The 19,756-nt window shown below is 66.9% G+C and overlaps 1 protein-coding gene across 1 annotated transcript; it reads left to right on the forward strand.

Moving 5' to 3' along the window:
- The first annotated feature begins 1,809 nt into the window (after nucleotides 1-1,809).
- Nucleotides 1,810-15,430, forward strand: GGT5 (gamma-glutamyltransferase 5). The gene is made up of 12 exons (XM_028133656.2): nucleotides 1,810-2,000; nucleotides 7,794-7,924; nucleotides 8,214-8,309; nucleotides 8,766-8,961; nucleotides 9,464-9,621; nucleotides 10,330-10,476; nucleotides 10,970-11,106; nucleotides 11,365-11,555; nucleotides 12,198-12,304; nucleotides 12,467-12,585; nucleotides 12,669-12,779; nucleotides 14,177-15,430. The coding sequence occupies exons 1-12, from the start codon at nucleotides 1,825-1,827 to the stop codon at nucleotides 14,321-14,323; spliced, it is 1,716 nt and encodes a 571-aa protein (XP_027989457.2). The 5' UTR covers nucleotides 1,810-1,824; the 3' UTR covers nucleotides 14,324-15,430.
- Nucleotides 15,431-19,756: the final 4,326 nt, after the last annotated feature.

Here is a 19,756-nt window from a genome sequence, read left to right on the forward strand (position 1 = left end):
CTCGGGGGAGGGGACAGGCCTGAGGCCCGGGCTGTGGTCCCAGTGGGAGTGTGGGCCCCCCCCCCCCCCCCCCCCGGGGCTCGGCAGAGAGCTCCTTTAGCAGCTGGGGGCTTAGCTTCCCCTCTTTCCTTCCCATTATCTCCTGACCCTCACCCTCCGGGCAGACACTCAGGGCCCCTCTGGCCGGGCCACATGACATCCATTCCTGTCCTGGGCACTGGCTCTGTGGTCCCTGCTCCCCGGCCTTGGCCTGACCAGGACGCTGGGGACAGGAAGGGGATGTCCCACCCCTGACCCTGCCGACTCCCCCTCCCTCCCCCCAACCATCCCCTGCCTCCGGTGGGCTGGCCCTGGCCCCGGAGGGCACTTGGGTTCCCGGTTGAGCAATGTCGCTGTGGTGAGGGGCGGGGGGAGGCGCCCGCAGCCCTCCCCACCCCGGGAGCCGCGTGGGAACGGGCCGGTGGAAAGGGCCCGGGATGATCGGGGCTCTGGGCCGGGTCCCGGCCAGCGCGGGCTCGTACAGCCCCTCTCTGCGCCGCAGCTTCTGTGCTGGCCCTGGAGGTGTGAGGAGACCGGGGGGGGGGGGGGGGGGGGGGGGGGGAGACCTGCTCCCTGTGCCCTGCCGAGCCCGGTCCAGGGGGCACCTCCGTGGGTGCTTCCTCCTCCAGCCACCTCCCCAGGGGGTGCCCTGAAGCCCGGGCAGAGGAGGCGCTGCTGGCACCAGGGTGACCCGGAGCGTCGGGGGACAGGGACGCAGAGAGACAGACCTCCAGGCCACAGAGGCAGTTCCTGGGCAGCGGGCCCCGGGGTGGGCGGTCTGGTGGGCACTGTGCCAAGGGCTGGCACATGCCCGTCGGCACTCACCGCACGGGCGCCTTGAGCCGGCCTGCCCCTCGAGGGCCCAGCACCCTCCTGGGTACCACTCCCCGCCCCTCTCTGTCTGCACCCCGTCTTCCCGCCGAGCTGTGGCTGAGCGAGACTCGAACCCGGGTCCTGAGTGAGACGGCCTTGGGCCCCCCCCCTCTGCCTGTCTCTGGCCCCCTTCAGCCTCGCCTCTGTGCCCCGGACACCCCAGTGTCCTCTGTCTCTGGGGTGCCGAGGGGGGCTGTGGCTGGGCAGTGCCAACACCAGAAGGCTGGGGACCAGGGCTCCACGCTGCCCCCTTCCTCTCTGGGCCCTGCTGTCCGGGCTTTGCTGGGACCAGAGGCGGCCGGGGGCGTCCCAGCCGGCGCCACGTCCTCAGGCCCACGGGACGGGCACCGCGGGCAGACGCGAGGAGCGGGCGGGCGTACCTCCGGGGAACGGGCGGGCGGGCGTACCTCTGGGACTGCCAGGGCGGGCGGGCCGTGGGAATGGCAGGGAGGGAGTTAACCGCGGCTTCCTCCTCGGGAAAGAAAAACTCCCCATGCGCACCCTGCCCCCTGGCCTCGGGCCAGGGCCAGGCTCAGGCTCCGGCGAGCAGCCCGCCCGCCCTCGGAGCGCTTGTGGAAGGCAGGGCCCGGCGGCCACGCGCCGTCTGTCCGCACACCCACCTGCTCGCTCGGCTGCCCACTGTTCGCCTGCCAACCTGTCTGTCCAGCTGTACCCCCGCCTCTGTCCAGGGGTCTGTCTGACCAGCCCTCTCTGGCTGGCCTCTCGCTAGCTGTCCGGCCGCCCGTCCGTCCGTGTGTCTGTCTCTGGCTGCCTCTACTCGTCTAGCCCATCGTCTGGGAGTCCGTCTGGGCGTTGTCTGTCCATCCAACCACGCAGCTGTCTGTGCGTCCGTCTGTCCACGGGCCTGTCTGCCCCCCGGCCGCCCTCCGCCCCCCACTGGGCTGCAGAGCCATGGCCCGGGGCCCGGGGGCCGCCGTCGGCCTGGTGCTGCTGGGGCTGGGGCTGGCCCTGGCCATCATCGTGCCCGCCGCCGTGGTCCTCTCCCGCCACCACGCCCCCTGCGGCCCCCAGGCCTTTGCCCACGCCGCGGTCGCCGCCGACTCCAAGGTGTGCTCAGACATTGGACGGTGAGTATGGGGGCGCGGTGGGGCCTGTGACTGGTGGCGAGAGTGTGAGCAGGTGCCTATGTCACGTCGGACGGGTGGGGGCCCCGTGCGTGTGGGCTCCGGCCTGTGCACAGAGCGGGCAGCAGGCAGGTGCGCGGGGCGAGGGGGCGGCGGGGACAGGGCCACTGGGCAGAGAAGAGATGGTCTGTGGGTCGATTCCTAATCCAGGGCTCGGGGAGCCCAGAGGAGGCAGTGCCCCCGTGCCACTGGTCCGGCCCGGGGTCACCCCGGTGACCGCCGTTCTCCCGGGGCCGTGGTGAGGGAGGGTGGGGCTCCCTCCATGCGTTCGCTCCGCCGGGGTCAGGGCCTGGAGCCGGGCCAGCCGTGGGAGGGGCGGTGTTTTAGGGGGGCCGTGGAGAGGGGGGAACGCAGCTGGTGTTTGTGACCCTCTTCCAGGAAGCCCCGCCCAGAGAGCCTTCTGCTGCACCCCCCCCCCCCGCACCCCCGCATCCAGGGGGCGGGACCTGGCGCGATGCCCGCCTGTCCCCCACCCCTTCCCTGCTGTTGGGTCTGCTTCCCGGAACATCTGCCTCCTGGGTCCCTGTCAGCGTGAGGCTGTTTGTGCCCCGGGAGGGACTGTCCCGGGCAGGGGGTGCAGGCGCGTCCCAGCCCCGGGGCCCCCCACCCCCGCCCCCGCCCCCGTCCCGGGCAGCGGTGGGCCCAGCCTCACCCCTTCGGCTCCATTCGCTCACCTGGTCTTTCCTTCCCCCCCTGTCTGTCCGTCTGTCCCTGTCCCACCCGCTCCTGGCCTGGCCCTCCCCCAGGGCTCCTAATAGGATGACAGGGGCTGAGGGACAGCTCAGGGCCCGTGGGGTGCGGGCTGCTCGGTCTCCTCAGGGGCTCCCAGGGGTGGGAGGGGAGGGAGCCCCGTCCTGCTCAGGAGAACACGCCGAGGCGCCACCCCCACCGGAGCCCACAGTTCCAAAGACACAGCGCACCCCGGGCGGGCGTCAGGCCGCAGAGACCCCTGATGGGGACCCCCCGCCCCCGATCCCCGAGGGGCCTGGGCCTGCTCTACCTCCGGGTCTTGTCTGCCGTGCCCATGCCAGTCCGGGGCTGGGGTCTCTGACCCGGGAGCCCAGCAGCCGCCCTGAGAGCCGGCGGACGTGGTGCCTCCCAGGGTGTGCGCTTGACCGATAGCACTTTCCACTTCCTGTCTGAGGCGGGGCGGGGGGGGGGGGTGGGGAGGGGCTGGAGCTGCCTAGTGGCCGTGGAACCGGGTCACTGAGTGGGGGGGTGGGGAGCTCTGGGCTGTGCTGCTGCGGAGCTGACAGGGGCGCCACTCCCCCTCCCCCCTCTTCGCCCCGCTCCCCCTCCGTCCTCCTCACCAGCAGGGCCTCCCAAACCCACGCTCCTAGCCGCCCGCACCAGGCTTTCCCCTGCGGGGCTGGGCCTTCTGAGGCAGCCAGAGCAGGGGGTGGGGGGGATCCTCAGGGTGACACGCGGGAGGGCCAGCGCAGGCCTGGGGTCACACTATAGATGCACCGCGCCCTGAGGCCTCTCCTCGGACTGTCATCTTGTTGTGTGTGTGTGTGTGTGTGTGTGTGTGTGTGTGTTTAATATGTTTTTATTGACATCAGAGAGGAAGGGAGAGGGAGAGGGAGAGAAACATCCATGATGAGAGAGAATCAATGACTGGCTGCCTCCTGCACGCCCCCCACTGGGGATGGAGCCCACAACCCAGGCCTGTGCCCTGATCGGGAATCGAACCCTGACCTCCTGGCTCCTAGGTCGATGCTCCACCCCTGAGCCCCGAGGCCGGGCTTTGTTTTTCCTCGGCCTCCTTGGCTCTGATCCGCTGCACAGAGCCAGCCGACAGGCACCTCCCACCTCGGCCCCATGGGCTGGGCTGGGTTGTGCATACGGGGGTGCTCTGAGGCGACCAGGCGAGGCAGGGGCCTGAGCCCAGGGCTTGAGGTGGCTCCGTCTGTGATGTCTGTCTGCTGTGGCCGCTCCGAAAGGCCTGCCTCGGCCCGATCCTCTGGGGGGGGGGGTCCCCGCTCCTCGCGGATCCAGGGGGATGCGTGGCTGCGCTTCACTGAGGAGGAAGCTGGGTCTGCACCGAGGGACCGCCTGGGGTCACGGAGGGAGAAACTCCAGGGCTGCTGGAGGGGTGGGGCCTTCCTGGAGCCCCCCCACCCCGCCACCTCCCGCCCTGAACCCCAGTGTCTGCCCGGCCTCCAGGCTTGGCCCGTAACGGCCAGAGCTTTACTGGTCAAGTGCGTGGTTGCAGAGGAAGCTGGTGGGGGCCCAGGGGGCTCACCCTCCGGGGTGCTGGGGTCTGGGCTGGCCCTGGGGTGTGGGGGTTGGAGGGGGGACAGCCCTGAGCCTTGTCTGCTGCTCCAGCCCCAGCCAGGGCCTGCGAGTTCCGTTCTCCGTGCAGAGGAGCGCTGGGACTCTGGAACCCCTGCTGCCACGCCTGGGCCTCAGTGTTCCCATCTGCGGAATGGGGCTGGTGTCACTGCCCTCAGGGGGACGTGGCTCTCCCCCGGCCCGTAGGCGGGGCTGCCCGGTGGTAGCTGGATGTCCTGACCGCTGGCTGTTACAGTGGCTGGGACTGGACAAGGAGTTAGGGCCCAGGGTCCACACGGGGGGCCCTCCTGAGGGGAAGGCTCCTAGGGAATGAGGGGGCCCCACCCCTTCCTCCTCTCTGAGACCCCCCGACCCTGATGGCTCTCTGGACTCGCGGCCAAGTTTCCAGGAAATGATCGCCTTTCCTCCCCGCTGGGGCTCAGGAAGCAGCGGCCGGGGCACGGCGCACCGCATGTGTGAGCACACGTGTGTGTGAGCATGCAGGCTGGAGGGGATGCGTGACGGCAGCCTCCCGGCGCCGTGGGGACAGGCATGTTAGAAATGTGTGCTTGAGCGTGCACTCCCTCCCTCCCGGCGGGAGCCCGCCCGCACCTCTCCCTCCCTCCCGTTCTCCCCGCACAGGCGTGCGAGCGGCTCCTAAACTCTAAGGATCCCAGGACAGTGGTCGGCAAACTCATTCGTCCACAGAGCCAAATATCAACAGCACAACGATTGAAATTCCTTTGGAGAGCCACATTTTTTAAACGTAAACTTCTGCTAACGCCACTTCTTCAAACAGACTCGCCCAGGCCGTGGTATATTGTGGAAGAGCCACACTCCAGGGGCCAAAGAGCCGCCTGTGGCTCGCGAGCCGCGGTTTGCCGACCACGGTCCCGGGAGACTCGCCACCAGGGGCGCTCGTCCCGGGCCAACCCCCTGACCCTGTCTCCAAGGCCCCCTGTTCTCCCTGAGCCAGGGCAGCCCCGCCCCGGCTCTCCTGGCTCCTTCCATCCTGGGCCCTTCCCGGCTGCCATAAACGTCCCCTTAAAATAAAAATAAAAAAAGAAATGGGTGATTGACTTCCAGCCAAGATGGGGCATCGTATAGGGTCTCGCCTCCTCCCACAACCACGTCAGAATCAATACTACAGCCATCGTCCAGAGCCGCCTGAACTCCAGCTGAATGGGAGCCTCGACTAGGGATTTAAAGAGGAAGCCACGCTGAGACTGGTAGGCGGGGAGGAGATGAGGAACTGCCCGGTCCCGCAGCCACAAGTAGCGGATAAAAATCGGGAGGGATATCTCAGCTTCGGAGGTCCCCCTCCCCGAGGAGCGAGGGGTCCCAGCCCCACACCAGGCCCCCAAGCCCTGGGTTCCAGCGCCAGGAAGAGCCGTCCCATAACTTCTGGCTGCTAAAACCAGTGGGGATTGTGGCTGAGTGAGACCGAGGAGTCCCGGGTGTTCCTCTTAAAGGGCCAGTGCGTGGACTAACTCAGACACACTCGCTCTGCGCTCCTGCGCTGGCATAGCAACCTGGCAGGCATCAGGAGCGTGTGGGGATGGTCTGACTTGCCGAGCTTCAGGACGAGGGCGGGAGGGGCCGTTCTCTCCCAGACAGGAGCTCTGGCGGGAGCCATGGTTCCTTGGCTGAGCCGTCCCCCTGTAGAACCAGGCACAGGCGAGCACCGTATCTGCGTTTCCATCAACCTGGCTCACACCGTTGGCTCAGCCCTGGTGATTTCCTGAAATCTCACCCCACCCAGCGTTTGGGCCCCATCCAGTGGCTTTTCCAGACAAACAACCTGTCTCACTGATGCTGCAGATGTTCCTTAAATCTCTCAAACAAGCAGCATCCGGCCGCAGTGTGCCCGTGACTCTCACCCAGGGGCCCAGGCCTGGCACCGGTGCAGCCGTCTGCAGATCACGCCGTAGCTCATGCCGGGTGGCCCCAGGCAGGGCATAGACAGTGACTCCCTTAGGCTGCATCTCCTGGAGTCAGCACACGGTTCAATTCCCTGTCCGGGCACAGGCCCGGGTTGCGGGCTTGACCCCCCAGTAGAGGGGGTAGGCGGGAGGCAGCTGATCAATGATTCTCTCTCATCATTGATGTTTCTGTCACCCTCTCCCTTTCCCTTCCTCTCTGAAATTAATAAAAACTTATTTTTAAAAAATAATAATAACCCCTTTGTGGGGATGGTGGGGCTCGGCTACCGTGTTTGGATGGGTTCAAGCCTCGGACTGACGAGAGGGCACAGTCCTCTCATGGCCACGTGCACGTCCCGGCGTGGAGGGCAGAGCCTCCCAGCACCGTGATGGCCACCAGCTGTGGTTGTGAGCTTGAGCCTACGGTCCGAACACGTGGCCCCAGGTGCCTGAGTGACGTGGGCTTGATGGCGTTCAGGTGCGTGTAGTTGAGTAGATTAGAACGTTGTTAACACCTTGGCCACGCCCTTACTCTGCCTCGTGGCGTCGGCTATAAAACAAAGACACGGCTTGTGGGCGCGGTCGCTGTCTCTCCGTCAGAGAGGACAGCGTCCCACCCAGACCCAGCTTTATTCTCTTGTCTGTCTTTTCTCCATCCTTCACCACTCCCCCTCAGGGTCATCCTTGGCCGTGCCGGCTTGCCACAGGGGGATGGAGCCCACAACCCGGGCGTGTGCCCTGACCAGGAATCAAACCGTGACCTCCTGCTTCCTGGGTCGATCGATGCTCGACCACTGAGCCACCCCAGCCGGGCCATAACTGGGGTGTAAATGCTGGCCTCCCAGGGGTGCTGGGAGGACTCCTGGGTGTCAGCGAAGAGCGGCCCCGGTCAGCGGTGCAAGGCTGAGCCCCGGGGCCAGGGTCCTCTCCTCCGAACAGGCCTGTCTGACCGCCCCTCAGAGCTCCAGGGCCCAGCCCTGCTGCTCACGGACAGATGGGGAGACAGGCCGGAGCATTCCCATAGACACCGAGGCCCTGGGGGGGCCGTGGGGCCCACCAGCCCGGCCCCCAGCCCTGACGGCAGAGAAGGACCCTGGGTCACTTGAGAGAGTCCAGCCTTACAGGGGTTGGAGCTCGTGGGCCCCCCGTGACGTGGGCAATGGCGGTTGCCCAGACTGGGCCCTGGCACTGCTGGGCGGGACTGGGGGGCTGGCCCAGGCCTGGCTCCACCAGGGACCGATGAGCCAGCGCTGCTGGGGGGGAGTGTGTGGGGGGGGGGGGGGGATAATGGCGAGAGGAGAACGCTGCGCCCTGAGAAGCACCCTGTCCACAGCCTCACAGCCGCCATCCGCAGAGCCCTGTGCACCGCGGGGGGGGGGGGGGGCTGGCCTGGACGGGCCGCCGCTCTGGGCTCTGATGGTTTGGTGGCGAAGGGGGGCCCCCTGCCTGCCACCACTCCTCCCCGGGGCTGCCAGCTGAGCGAGCCCGGGGGGAGGTCGGGGCCGGGGAGCCAGCCTCACGCGCCCGCCGTGCCTCGCAGAGCCATCCTGCAGCAGCAGGGCTCGCCCGTGGACGCCGCCATCGCCGCTCTGGTCTGCACCGGCGCCGTCAACCCCCAGAGCATGGGCCTGGGCGGCGGCGTCATCCTCACCGTCTACAACGCCAGCACAGGTGCGTCCGCACAGCCTTCTGGGATGCGGGGGGGCGGGGGACGGGACGGGGGGACCCACCCGCCGAGCCCCAGGCCCTGATGGCAGGAAGGACCCTGGGGTCACAGGTGCGTCTGCACAGCCCCCCCCAGGGGGTGTCCCGTCTGCCCCGCCCCTTCCCGGTGGCCCTGCTACCCTCCTACCCCAGCGGAGGCCATGCGTGCGGCAGGGAGCGGGCATGGGTGCCAGAGGGCCGGGGTGCGGGCCGAGGCAGCCCCGGGCCTGATCCCTCGCGCCCGCCCCAACTCCAGGGCAGGTGGAGGTCATCAATGCCAGGGAGACGGTGCCCGCCCGCCATGCCCCGGGGCTGCTGGACCAGTGCGAGCAGGCGCAACCTCTGGGCACAGGTGAGGCCGCGGGAGGGCACTGGGCGGAGCTGTGACCCCCTGGCACTGGGGAGCCCCCATGGAGGCCCTGTCCTGCTGGGGTTGGGGGAGCATGTGGGGGGCGGTGGGAGAGCTCTGTAAGGAGGGAGGGGCGACCCAAACCGGGTGGCCAGCCTGGCAAAGGCGGGAGGGCTCCGTGGAGATGGGTTATGGGGATGGGGGTGGGGGGAAGAGGATGGGGTGGGGGGAGGGGATGGGGCCGGTGTGTGCTGGGCCCCGTGGAGTGGGCAGCCGCAGGGAGTGTGGTGCAGGGCACAGTGTCCGGTGTGGACTCAGGAAGGTCACCCACCTGCCGGGCCGGGAGCAAGGCCGATGGGTGACAGTGGGTGATGGAGAAGGCTGGGCGGGCCTGGAGGCCGCGGGGCTGCGGGCAAAGGGGGGCAGCGTGGGGCAGCCTGACACGGCCCCGCCCCGCAGGCGCCCAGTGGGTCGGGGTGCCCGGGGAGCTCCGGGGCTACGCCGAGGCCCACCGCCGCCACGGCCGCCTGCCCTGGGCGCAGCTGTTCCAGCCCACCATCGCGCTGCTCCGCGGGGGCCACCGCATGCCCCCCGTCCTCAGCCAGTTCCTCCACCACCGCTTGCTGCGCCCCTTCCTGAACGCCTCCTCCCTGAGGTGAGCGCTGCGGGGGCGACAGGGCGGGGGGTCAGGGGGGGGTTGGGGTGCAGGGACCCACCCCTTCTCAGCTCCTGGGTTCAGGCCCCGGGCTCTGAGCCCGACCAAGCTCGGCCTGCGCCTCTGGCACAGGGACCCTGTGGGTGCCGGGACCCTGCCTGGCCAGCCCCGCGATGCCCGGGTTCCCACGGGGGTTCCGTGGGGCAGAACCGGATGGGAGGGGCTCAGGCCAGAGGGTTGGTGCCCCAGGGATGGGGCCCTCAGGGCACAGCTCCCCCTTCCTGCTCTGGCTGCCCCCTGGCCCCCCTGCCCCCCCCTGAGCAGGTCCTCCCAGGAGCAGCGAGGACAGCCCCCGGGGGGACACAGGCCTGACAGGGTGATGAGCGATGGGAGAGGGGGCGGCCCCCCCAACCCTAGGGGATCTGTCCCCTCGGTGGCCACCTGCAGGGGTGTGGCTGCCTCGGGACCTGGGCCCACCTGAGGCTGCCCCCCCCAACCACAGGCAGCTCTTCTTCAACGGGACGGAGCCCCTGGGGCCTCAGGACCCGTTCCCCTGGCCCGCGCTGGCGGCCACGCTGGAGACGGTGGCCAGGGAGGGCGCCGAGGCCTTCTACTCGGGGCAGCTGGGCCGGACGCTGCTGGAGGACATCGCCGAGGAAGGTGAGCCCCCCGAGCCCGGCCGAGGCCCCCCAGGAAGAGCCAGGCTCTCCACACAGGGTCTTTGTTGTTAGTCTTTCTTTCTTTCTTTTTTAAGATATATTTTTATTGATTTCAGAGAGGAAGGGAGAGGGAGAGAGAGAGAGATCCCCACTGGGGATCGAGCCTGCAACCCAAGCATGTGCCCTTGACCAGAATCGAACCCGGGACCCTTCCGTCCACAGGCCGATGCTCTATCCACTGAGTCACACTGGCCAGGGCTAGACACGGGGTCCTGAGGGCAGGCTCTTCCCCAGGCCTGAGGAAGTGCCAGCTCTCCCGGGGCTGGAGAGGCTGTGTGCCCCATCCTGCCCACTGCCGGCCGCCCTCAAGGAGCAGGGCCCCGGGGGTTAGGCCAACAGAGGGGAGTCGCTGGGGGCCATGGTGGGCTCCTGGGCCTGGGGCTGGCCACCCTCACAGTGTCCCCCAGGCCAGCTCTCCCCTCCCACCTTCCCTTCCCTCCCCGCCCTCCCCCAACCTGCCTGCCTCCAGCCCCGTCCAGCCCTCCCCTCAGGGCTCTGGGGCCCAACACTGAGGCCGCTGCCCACAGCCCCAGCCTCCCTGTCTGGGTCCCGCAGGCGGGGGACGAGGGGAGCCCCCTGTGTGGCCAGGGGCCTGGCGGTCACTCTCACCTCCCCCCCCCACCTGTCCTGGGCTTCTGTCTCGCTGCAGGCAGCCAGCTGACCATGCAGGACCTGGCCTCCTTCCAGCCCGAGGTGGTGGCCGCCCTGGCCATGCCCCTGGGGGACTACACCCTGTACTCCCCGCCGCCGCCGGCAGGGGGCGCAATTCTCAGCCTCATCCTCAACGTGCTCAAAGGTGAGAGCCCCGGCCTCCCGCTCAGGGTCCTGTCCTGCTGGGAACCAGAACTCATGCCCAGCATGGCCTGGGGCAGCCGTGGCCTGGGGCAGCCGTGGCCTGGGGCAGCCGTGGCCTGGGGTAGCTGTGGCCTGGGGCAGCCGTGGCCTGGGACAGCCTTGCCCTGGAGCATCCGTGGACTGGGGCAGCCGTGGCCTGGGGCAGCCTTGCCCTGGAGCAGCCGTGGCCTGGAGCATCCGTGGCCTGGGGCAGCCGTGGCCTGGGGCAGCTGTGGCCTGGGGCAGTCTTGCCCTGGAGCAGCCGTGGCCTGGAGCATCTGTGGCCTGGGGCAGCCGTGGCCTGGGGCAGCCGTGGCCGGGGGCAGCCGGGGCCGTGGGAAATGGTCAAGACGGTGTGCTCTGGCCCTGGCTGGTGTGGCTCAGTGCCTGTGCCCCCTCCCCGCTCCCCCCTCCCCGCTCCCCGCTCCCCGCTCCCCCCTCCCCGCTCCCCACAGGGTTCAACTTCTCTGCGGAGTCGGTGGCCAGCCCCGAGGGGAACGTGACCTTGTACCATCACCTGGTGGAAACGTTCAAGTTTGCCGGGGGGCTGCGGTGGCGGCTGTGGGACCCTCGGAGCCACCCGGAGGTCCAGGTGAGGCGGCCGCGGCCCGGGCCCAGCACGGAGGGAGGGAGGGTTGGGGCCGCGGGCGCTCCATCTATGCACCCTGAGAGCCTGGGGGGAGGTTGGTCCTGGCACAGGTGTGGGCCCTGGCGTGGCAGGTTCGGGAGCGCAGAGGTAGCACCACGTCTCAGAGGGCCTGGGGGGCGGGCGGGGTGCAGCCGGGGCTCCGGGGAGGACAGACGGGAGGGGGCCCTCACTTACCCTGCCCCCCGGCCGCCCCCCCCACAGAACGCCTCCCTGGACCTGCTGGGGGAGGCTCTGGCCCAGCACATCCGCCAGCAGATCGACGCCCGCGGGGACCACCCACGCAGCCACTACCGCCTGGCCGGGGCCTGGGGCCACAGGATGGGCACAGCCCACGTGTCCGTGCTGGGGGCCGACGGCAGTGCCGTGGCTGCCACCAGCACCATCAACACGCCGTGCGTGTCCCCGGGGGCAGGCGGGCAGGCCCCCTCCTTTGCCCCCCAGACCTGAGTCTCCCCCACCCCCCCCACCCCCCCTTCCGCCTGGTCTCCCAGCCCCTGCCTCTCCTCACCTTGCTTTTCCCATTTCTTCTCCTTCTCTGTCCAAAGGGGTCCTACACCCTGATATCTGCTGATGGGGGGCCCCGAGCCAGGACCACCAGGCATGGGCCTTACAGGACACCCTGATGGGGCGCCCGGGGGGATCTTGGGGGCAGCGCCCAGAAGAAGGTAGCAGCTCCGGCATCCCATGCGGGAGGGCAGCCACCAAAGTGAGTGGCTCCTGGCCTGGCCGGTGTGGCTCAGTGGTTGAGCGTTGAACTAGGAACCAGGAGGTCAGGGTTCGATTCCCGTCAGGGCCCGGGCCCGGGTTGCGGGCTCCATCCCCGTGGGGGGCGTGCAGGCGGCAGCCGGTCCATGGTTCTCTCTCATCATTGATGATTCTATCCCTCTCTCCCTCTCCCTTCCTCTCTGAAAACAATACAAATATCTTTAAAAATAAAAATAAAATAAAATGAGGGGCCCCCAGAGGCTGGGGAGGGGGCCTCCGGGCAGACAGGACCTGCCCCTGAGCCCCAGCCCCCCGCCTCCCCCCCGCAGCTTCGGGGCGATGGTGTACTCGCCTCGCACGGGCATCCTCCTCAACAATGAGCTACTGGACCTGTGCTGGAGGCGCAGGCCCGGCGCCCAGGGAACCCCTCCGCCCGGTGAGTGTGTGGGGGGGACCCCCTGGGGAGAGGGGGCGCTGCCCGGGGGACCCCGCCCCTCCCAGCCATGGTGTGAGGTAGGGAGAGGGGACAGGGAGAGGGGCGGTGTGCGGGGCACCGGCTCGGAAGCCCGGCTGCCGGTGACGCCCATGGGGCCTCCAGTCCCAGGGGAGCGGCCCCCCTCGTCCATGGTCCCCTCCATCTTGGTCAACGCGGCCCAGGGGTCCAAGCTGGTGATCGGCGGGGCCGGAGGGGAGCTTATCATCTCCGCGGTGGTCCAGGTGAGGCTGGGGCTCCCCTGGGGGCAGGGAGGGGGTGGGGGGGCTGGTGCCCCCGCCCCCCGTGACCTCCTTCCCTCCCCCAGGTCATCGTGAACAAGCTGTGGCTGGGCTTGGACCTGGGCGCGGCCATCGCGGCCCCCATCCTGCACGTGAACGACAAGGGTCAGGTGGAGTTCGAGCCCCACTTCCCGCAGGTGAGGCCGCGGTCTGGGCCCCCTCCGGGCGGGCCGCCTCGGGGTGTGCTGTCCAGGCCGCCGAGGGTCCCACGCGGGCACCCTGCAGCGCTGGGCCATCGGGATGGAGACACCAGCGGGGAGGTTCCAGGCAGTCCCGGGGGCCGAGGCCGCGGAGAGGGGGTGGCCCCGCCTCCCGGGCGGGCACCTCGGCTCCCAGGCCGGCTCGGAGTGGGCATGGCTCTGGGCTCCTTCCCCGGCTCTGGCCTCAGACTCCCTCGTGGGACCTGTTTCCTCCTGGGAGTGTGGGATCAGCAGCTTTTACGTGCAAATCCATTTGTCAGAGTTCCTTCTTCCCTCGAGAGTCTGCGGGGAGTCTTCTTCCCTCGAGAGTCAGGCACAGGGGTCCGCTGGCGCTGTTCTTAGGAACATTCCTCGGATCCCCTACCTGAGCGGGTCCTGGAGCTGAATTCTCTGCGGGCCGCCCACCCCGCCCCAGCAGAGGGCCAGCTTTCTGGAAGCTTCTCTGGGCTGGCAGAGGCCCTTGCCAGGACCTAATTCAAAACACAGGCCGCTCTCAAGGCTGCAGGCTTCAGGCCCAGGGTCAGGTCAGCCAGCTGGGGTTCGAGATCCTCACAGCCGTCTTTCCCCGTGAGGGAGCCTCTCAGGACCTGGGGCCTCTCCAGCAACCAGAGGGAGGGGCCTTGAGCCCAAGGGGTGTGTCACCCCTGAGAACTTCCGTCTGTGGGCCCAGAGCTGAGGACCTCGGCCCGTCAGGCTCACACTCTCGGAGCCAAGGCCTTCCCTCCCTGCGTACGGCTCTCCCCCTGGAAGTACATCGAGCGCTCCCCCAGAGCCTCTCCCAGGCACTTCTCCTTGACCTTGACCTTGACTTGTGGTTACTCTGTGAGCACAATTCTCTGAGGACCTTGGACTCTGAGGATTCAGAGATGACAGCCTGGAATCCAGCAGCGCCAGAGCCTCAGCTCCCCCAGAGCCTCAGATCCCCCAGATCCTCAGCTCCCCCAGATCCTCAGCTCCCCCAGATCCTCAGCTCCCCCAGATCCACAGACTCAGCACCGCAGGCCTGAGCATTTGGGGCCCGGTGCTCCGAGCAACCCCACCTTCGGGGACCACCGGTGCCTTTAGCCTGGGGGTCACTGTCCTTGGACTCGTGGGCAAACTGTAGCGCAAACGGGGCCTGAAGCTCCGTGTCCTCGGATTCAGGCCGGACGTGAGCTTGCGCCCTGGGTGCCCTCTGACCCGGGGCTGCCCCACCGCGTCCTTCAGGGCCTTTGGCACGGGAAGTGCAGGCGCACCCCACCCCAGCCCCTTGGTCAGTCGGTTCTCTGGTCCTGCCTGGGCCGGTCGCCATGGAGACAGGTCTGAGCGCCCTCCCCGGGCCCTCTCTCCTGCAGGAAGTGCGGCAGGGGCTGGAGCGCCGGGGTCAGCAGCCGGCGAGGAGGCAGTTTTTCCTGAACGTGGTGCAGGCCGTGTTCCAGGACGGGGCCTGCGTGGAGGCCGCCGCGGACCCCAGGAAGCACGGGGAGGCGGCAGGCTACTGAGGAGGCCGCTCCGAGAGCCGGGATCTGCCCGACCTTGACCTGTGGCCCCGGCGGGTCCCGGTCCACCTGGGGGTGAAAGAGGGGGGGCAGCCTGGCGGAGGGGCCTGCGCCCGCCCCCTGAGCTGCCGGTGGCCCTGCGTGTCCCTCCAGCTTCTCCAGCCTCTCCCCCAGGACTGCGGCCCCCCCTCCCCCCTCCCCATCAGCACATCCCCCAGTTCAAGGTGAAAGAGGAGGCGGCCGAAGCATTCAGCGTTGCGGGGAGGGAGGGGACCCTCAGGAAGCAGACGCACGGGCTCCCACAGTCCTTTGCAATGCACCAGCACAGACGTGGGGAAACTGAGACCCAGCGGCAGTTGGGCCCGTCCAGGCCACCCCTGGGCAGAAGCAGTACCTCCCCCGCAACACGCTTGCTGGAGCTCTGACGTGGGGCCGCCTGGGCCACCTGTCCTGGGAAAGGAAGGCAGGGCTGCGGCCCGGGCCCTGGCCAAGTCCTGTCTCTGCATCTTGTCTTCGGGGCCAGGAAAGCGTGGGACGCAGTGAGACCTGAGACCCCGGCCCGGCCCGGCCCCAGCAGCCCATGCTCTCACCCCTGGCACCTCTGACGCTTGGGGTGACGCAACCCCTGGCCTCACCCACTAAATGCAGCAGCGCCCCTCCCCCCAACAACCAGCCACCACATCGCCCCCAGTTGAGAACTGCTGATCTGGACCCAGGAGCCCCAACCACCGTGAATGGCTTTGCCAGCTGCTGGCAGGGCCGCCCTGGCTGGGGGGCCTCTCTGGACAGGCCTGGGGGTCCCGCCCCCCACTGGTTCCTGAGAGCATCGGGGTCCCCCTCGCCCTGGCAGGGCCCAGGAGCAGCTGGCGGGGCCCCACTGAGTCCCGGCCTCCCACTCCGCCTGGCGTTGGGCCAAGCAGGATGCACTTCCGGTGCCCAGAGACCGAACACCCCCATGCTGCCCCCCACAACGGGAACGAGTTCCCAGGCTGGGGCTGCGGTCAGCACCACTGGGCAGAGAGCAGGATGCGGGCAGGCCACGCTCTCCAGGGACCAGGATGTGCATATTTGTGGACTGTTCTTTTTTAAATTTTCTATATTTTACTAGAGGCCTGGTGCATGAAATTTGTGCACTTGGGGGTGGTGTCCCTCAGCCCAGCCTGCACCCTCTCCAATCTGGGGCCCCTCGGGGGATGTCTGACTGCCGGTTTAGGCCCGATCCCTGTGAACCTAAACTGGCAGTTGGACATCCCTCTCACAATCCAGGACTGCTGGCTCTCAACCAGTCACCTGCCTGCCTGCCTTATCACCCCTAACCACTCCCCTGCCAGCCTGATCAATGCCTAACTGCTCCCCTGCTGGCCCGATTGCCCCCAACTACCCTCCCCTGCCAGCCTGATCGCCCCCAACTGCCCTCCCCTGCTGGCCTGATCGCCCCCAACTGCCCTCCCCTGCTGGCCTGATTGCCCCCAACTACCCTCCCCTGCCAGCCTGATTGCCCCCAGCTGTCCTCCCGTGCTGGCCCGGTTGCCCCCAACTGCCCTCCCCTGCTGGCCTGGTCGCCCTTAACTGCCCTCCCCTGCCGACCTGGTTGGCCCCAACTGCCCTCCCCTGCCAGCCTGATTGCCCCCAACTGCCCTCCCCTGCAGGCCTGCCCCCCCCAACTGCCCTCCCCTGCAGGCCATCTTGTGGCAGCCATCTTTGACCACATGGGGGTGGCCATCTTGTATGAGGGTGTGAGGGTCAATTTGCATATTACCTCTTTATTATATAGGATTGATTTCAGAGAGGAAGAGAGAGAGAGAAACATCAATGATGAGAATCATTGATCGGTCGCCTCCTGCACGCCCCACACTGGGGATGAGCCCGCAACCCAGGCCTGTGCCCTGACCAGGAATCAAACTGTGACCTCCCGGTTCCTAGGTCGATGCTCACCACTGAGCCATGCCGGCCGGGCAGCCCTTCGGTTTAACACCAGTTCCAGGCCCGGCTCTCATGGGCCCGGGCCTCTCCCGGAGCCAGCCCTGTGGGGCGGGCTGGGTGGCTGAGGTCAATGGGGCCAACCCTTGGAGTTGCCCCAACCCCGTGGCGAGGAGGCTGTTCTCGGGGGCCTGCTCGTGCGCCCCAGCCAGCCCCCGAGGCCCGCCCGCCTGGGAAGGCCCGGCAGTCCCTCAGTGCCTGCTCCCCTCACGGAGCAGAGCGTGTCGCTGCACAACGGCCCCTCCTGACTCCCCCTCGGCCCTCCACACCCAGAGAGGCAGCAGAACTGGGGGGGGGAGACAGCTGACTGCCCACCCCCTGCCCTGACACGGGCCAATCCGAAGAGAGCGACCCTGGAGGAGCCGCCTAGAAAACAGATGACCGTTCTGCTGAGACCCTCCCCCGGGACCTCCCCGAAGATCCCGCCCGTGAGAGAGATCGAGCACCAGGACGGAGGACCCTCTGAGACCCCTTCCTGCCGTTCCCTCCCCTCTCCCCCCTCCTCCCCCCACAGGTGTGCCCCTCCTAACCCTAACCCTAACCCTAACCAAGGGCCCCCATGAGGCTGGCAACGGCAGCGATGGGCAGTGGCCCCTCGTCCCAGGCTAACCTCTGAACTTGATCCTGACCCCCTTTTTTTTTAATGGAAAGTTTTTTTAAAGTTGACTTTAGAAAGAGGAAGGGAGAGAGAGAGAGAGAGAGAGAGACACGGATGGATTGCCTCCCATCGGGAATGGAACCTGAAACCTGGGTATGTGGCCTGACTGGGAATGGAACCCTCCGCCTTTCTGTGTACCGGACAACACTCCAAACCACTGAGCCACACTGGCCAGGCCGAGGCCCCCTCTTCTCCGGCTCCCAGGGCGAGGGCCACCCACCTGGGCGCTCCCCTGGCTTCTACGCTCAGCCCTCCCCGGTGTCACTGGCCCCGGGGGCAATAAACGGTTCCTCAGGGTCACCTGGCCTTGCTTGTGAACTCTTTCCTGCACGGAGTCAGGAACCCACACCCTGCGGGCGGCCCCTTTTCTGTAACACAGCCCTGAGCTACCCGGGGGCCCGGGCTGCTGTGTCAGTTCTCAGGGGAGAGGCTTCCTGGGGCACAGGCCCGAGGGCGCTCGCCCAGAGGGAGGGGCGGCTGCTCCTGGGACAGAGGGGGGCACAGTCCCAAAGACGCCCAGGCGGGAAGGAGGACGTGCGAGGGTGACGTCAAGGATGGGCAGGGCCTGGAGATTGCATGGGGCACGGCTGTGGGCGGCGGGACCGGACCGGTGTCTGACCCGTGGGGTCAGGCCCAACCTGGGCTCAGGGAGCTCGGGCCTTGGGTTCTGGCGAGGAAAGAATTCAGAGCGAGACCCACACGGCAAGAGAGCTTTTTAAAATTTATTTTTGAATATTTTTACTGATTTCGTAGACGAAGGGAAAGGGAGAGAGAGAGAGAGAGAAACATCCATGATGAGAGAGGATCATGGATCGGCTGCCTCCTGCACGCCCCCCACTGGGGATGGAGCCCGCAACCCGGGCCTGTGCCCTGACCGGGAATCGAGCCGTGACCTCCTGGCTCCTAGGTCAACGCTCAACCCCTGAGCCACACCGGCCGGGCTGTAAGAGAACATTTATTGGGTAAATCTGAGGAACATTTATTGGAAGAAGGAAATCCTAGCAGAAATGGGCTTAGGAAACAAGTGATGGAGGTAAAGGAAGGGCCTTGGAGCTTGGGAGGGAGGAAGGTGATGGTGAGGGGCCTGGCGGGGAGGGTCTGGGTCCTCCGTCCTAAGGGCTTTAGGGGAGATTTTAGGGGAGGGTCCAATGGAACATTCAGCAGCTCCCCAGGTGTGTCCTTCAGGGTCGGATCTCGCCTGATGGATTGGCGGGTGCCGGGGTGGGGGTCACACTCACTGCAGCTGGCCCTGGCCTCAGCCTCAGCCTCGGCTGGTTTTGCTGCTTCTCTGGGCCTGGAGCGGAGACACAGCTGAGGCCCAGATGCTCTCTCAGGGAGGAAAGGAAAGTGCATTCCTTTGGAAAGAATATTCCAGTCCCGCCGGCGGGGCTCAGGGGTTGAGCACCGACCTGTGAACGGGGAGGTCAGGGGTTCGATTCCCGGTCAGGGCACAGGCCCGCGCCGTGGAGCGTGCAGGAGGCGGTTGATCTCATCATTGATGTTTCTCTCTCTCTCTCTCCCCTTGCTCTCTGAAATAATAATAATCACAAAGAATATTCCATCGGGTGTGCTCTTGGGCGGGCGGGGGCGGAGATCCTCGAATCTCTTAAAATTCTTAAATATTTAATATCAAAGATCAGGAATGCATTAGGAAGGTGGACGGGGCTGGGCTCAGGAGCCCACAGAAAGCCACAAATGGCTGTCTCGACTGCGAAGAAAGTCGCTCCGCCACCCGCCCTCACAAACCCGCCTTTCCAACTCAAACCGCAGCGAGCCGGGGAGACGGAGGAAATGGCTCCGGCCCGAGGCGTCTCCTGCCTTCCAAGCTCTCGCTGTCTGTCCGGCAGGACAACGGCCTCAGACAGACTCTCCCACGGAGGGAAGGCTGCCCGGCGGCTCTACTGAGACCAGCATCATCTTGGGAAGAAACCCCAACAAAGAACCATTTTAAAAATATATGTTTTTGTTGGTTTTGGAGAGGAAGGGAGAGAAACATCCATGAGGAGAGTCATGGCTCGGGATGGAGCCCACAACCCGGGCCTGTGCCCTGACCGAGGACTCGAACCCTGACCTCCTGGTTCCTAGGTCGACGCTCAGCCACGGAGCCACCAGGGCCGGGCCCAGCAAAGACATTTCATGTAGGAACAGGAGAGGCTGACGTCACTCCTGCCCAGGGCGCAAAGCTCTGCACAACAGGAGCACAGCAAAAGCCGGAGTGGGGTTAGCTCCACCCACGGGGGCGTCCTCTCTGAATGCCAGACGGGGTGGGTGCACCCTGGAAAATCGAGCAACGCGATCCGCCACGTTATCCCGCCGACGGGAAAAGAAGGGGGAAAAAAATGGTTGAGTATCTCCGTCCACGCAGAAAAACATTTGATAAAATTTCCCAACTTTCCCTCAAAACACACTCTCTCAGGGGAAGGCGGCTTGCCCGGGGCGGTTACCCCAGACAATGCACAGAGGAGGGGCTAGAGAGCTGCCCCCCCACCACCCCGCAGCCGGTGGGATCGCATTACCGGCTTGTTAGCCGCGACGCTGGCCGGCGCTGGGTTCCGGGGTCCGGCAGATTGGGAATTCCGAGCCGAGAATGGGAGTCTGCCTTTGAGATCCACGGGTACGAGGTCCGCGTTTGTTTTCCTTTGTGGCCGCCCTGACAGCGTAACGCCCTCCAGCCCAGGCGTGTTTTCGCAGGTGGCCCGATTTCCTGCCTTCTCACAGATGAGGGAACAATATCCCATTGTACATGTGAGCCGCATCTTCTCTATCTACTCATCTATTTAAAAAATAATATTATTTTA

Source organism: Eptesicus fuscus, chromosome 23 (genome assembly GCF_027574615.1).
Source record: "Eptesicus fuscus isolate TK198812 chromosome 23, DD_ASM_mEF_20220401, whole genome shotgun sequence".
Lineage (NCBI taxonomy): Eukaryota > Metazoa > Chordata > Mammalia > Chiroptera > Vespertilionidae > Eptesicus > Eptesicus fuscus.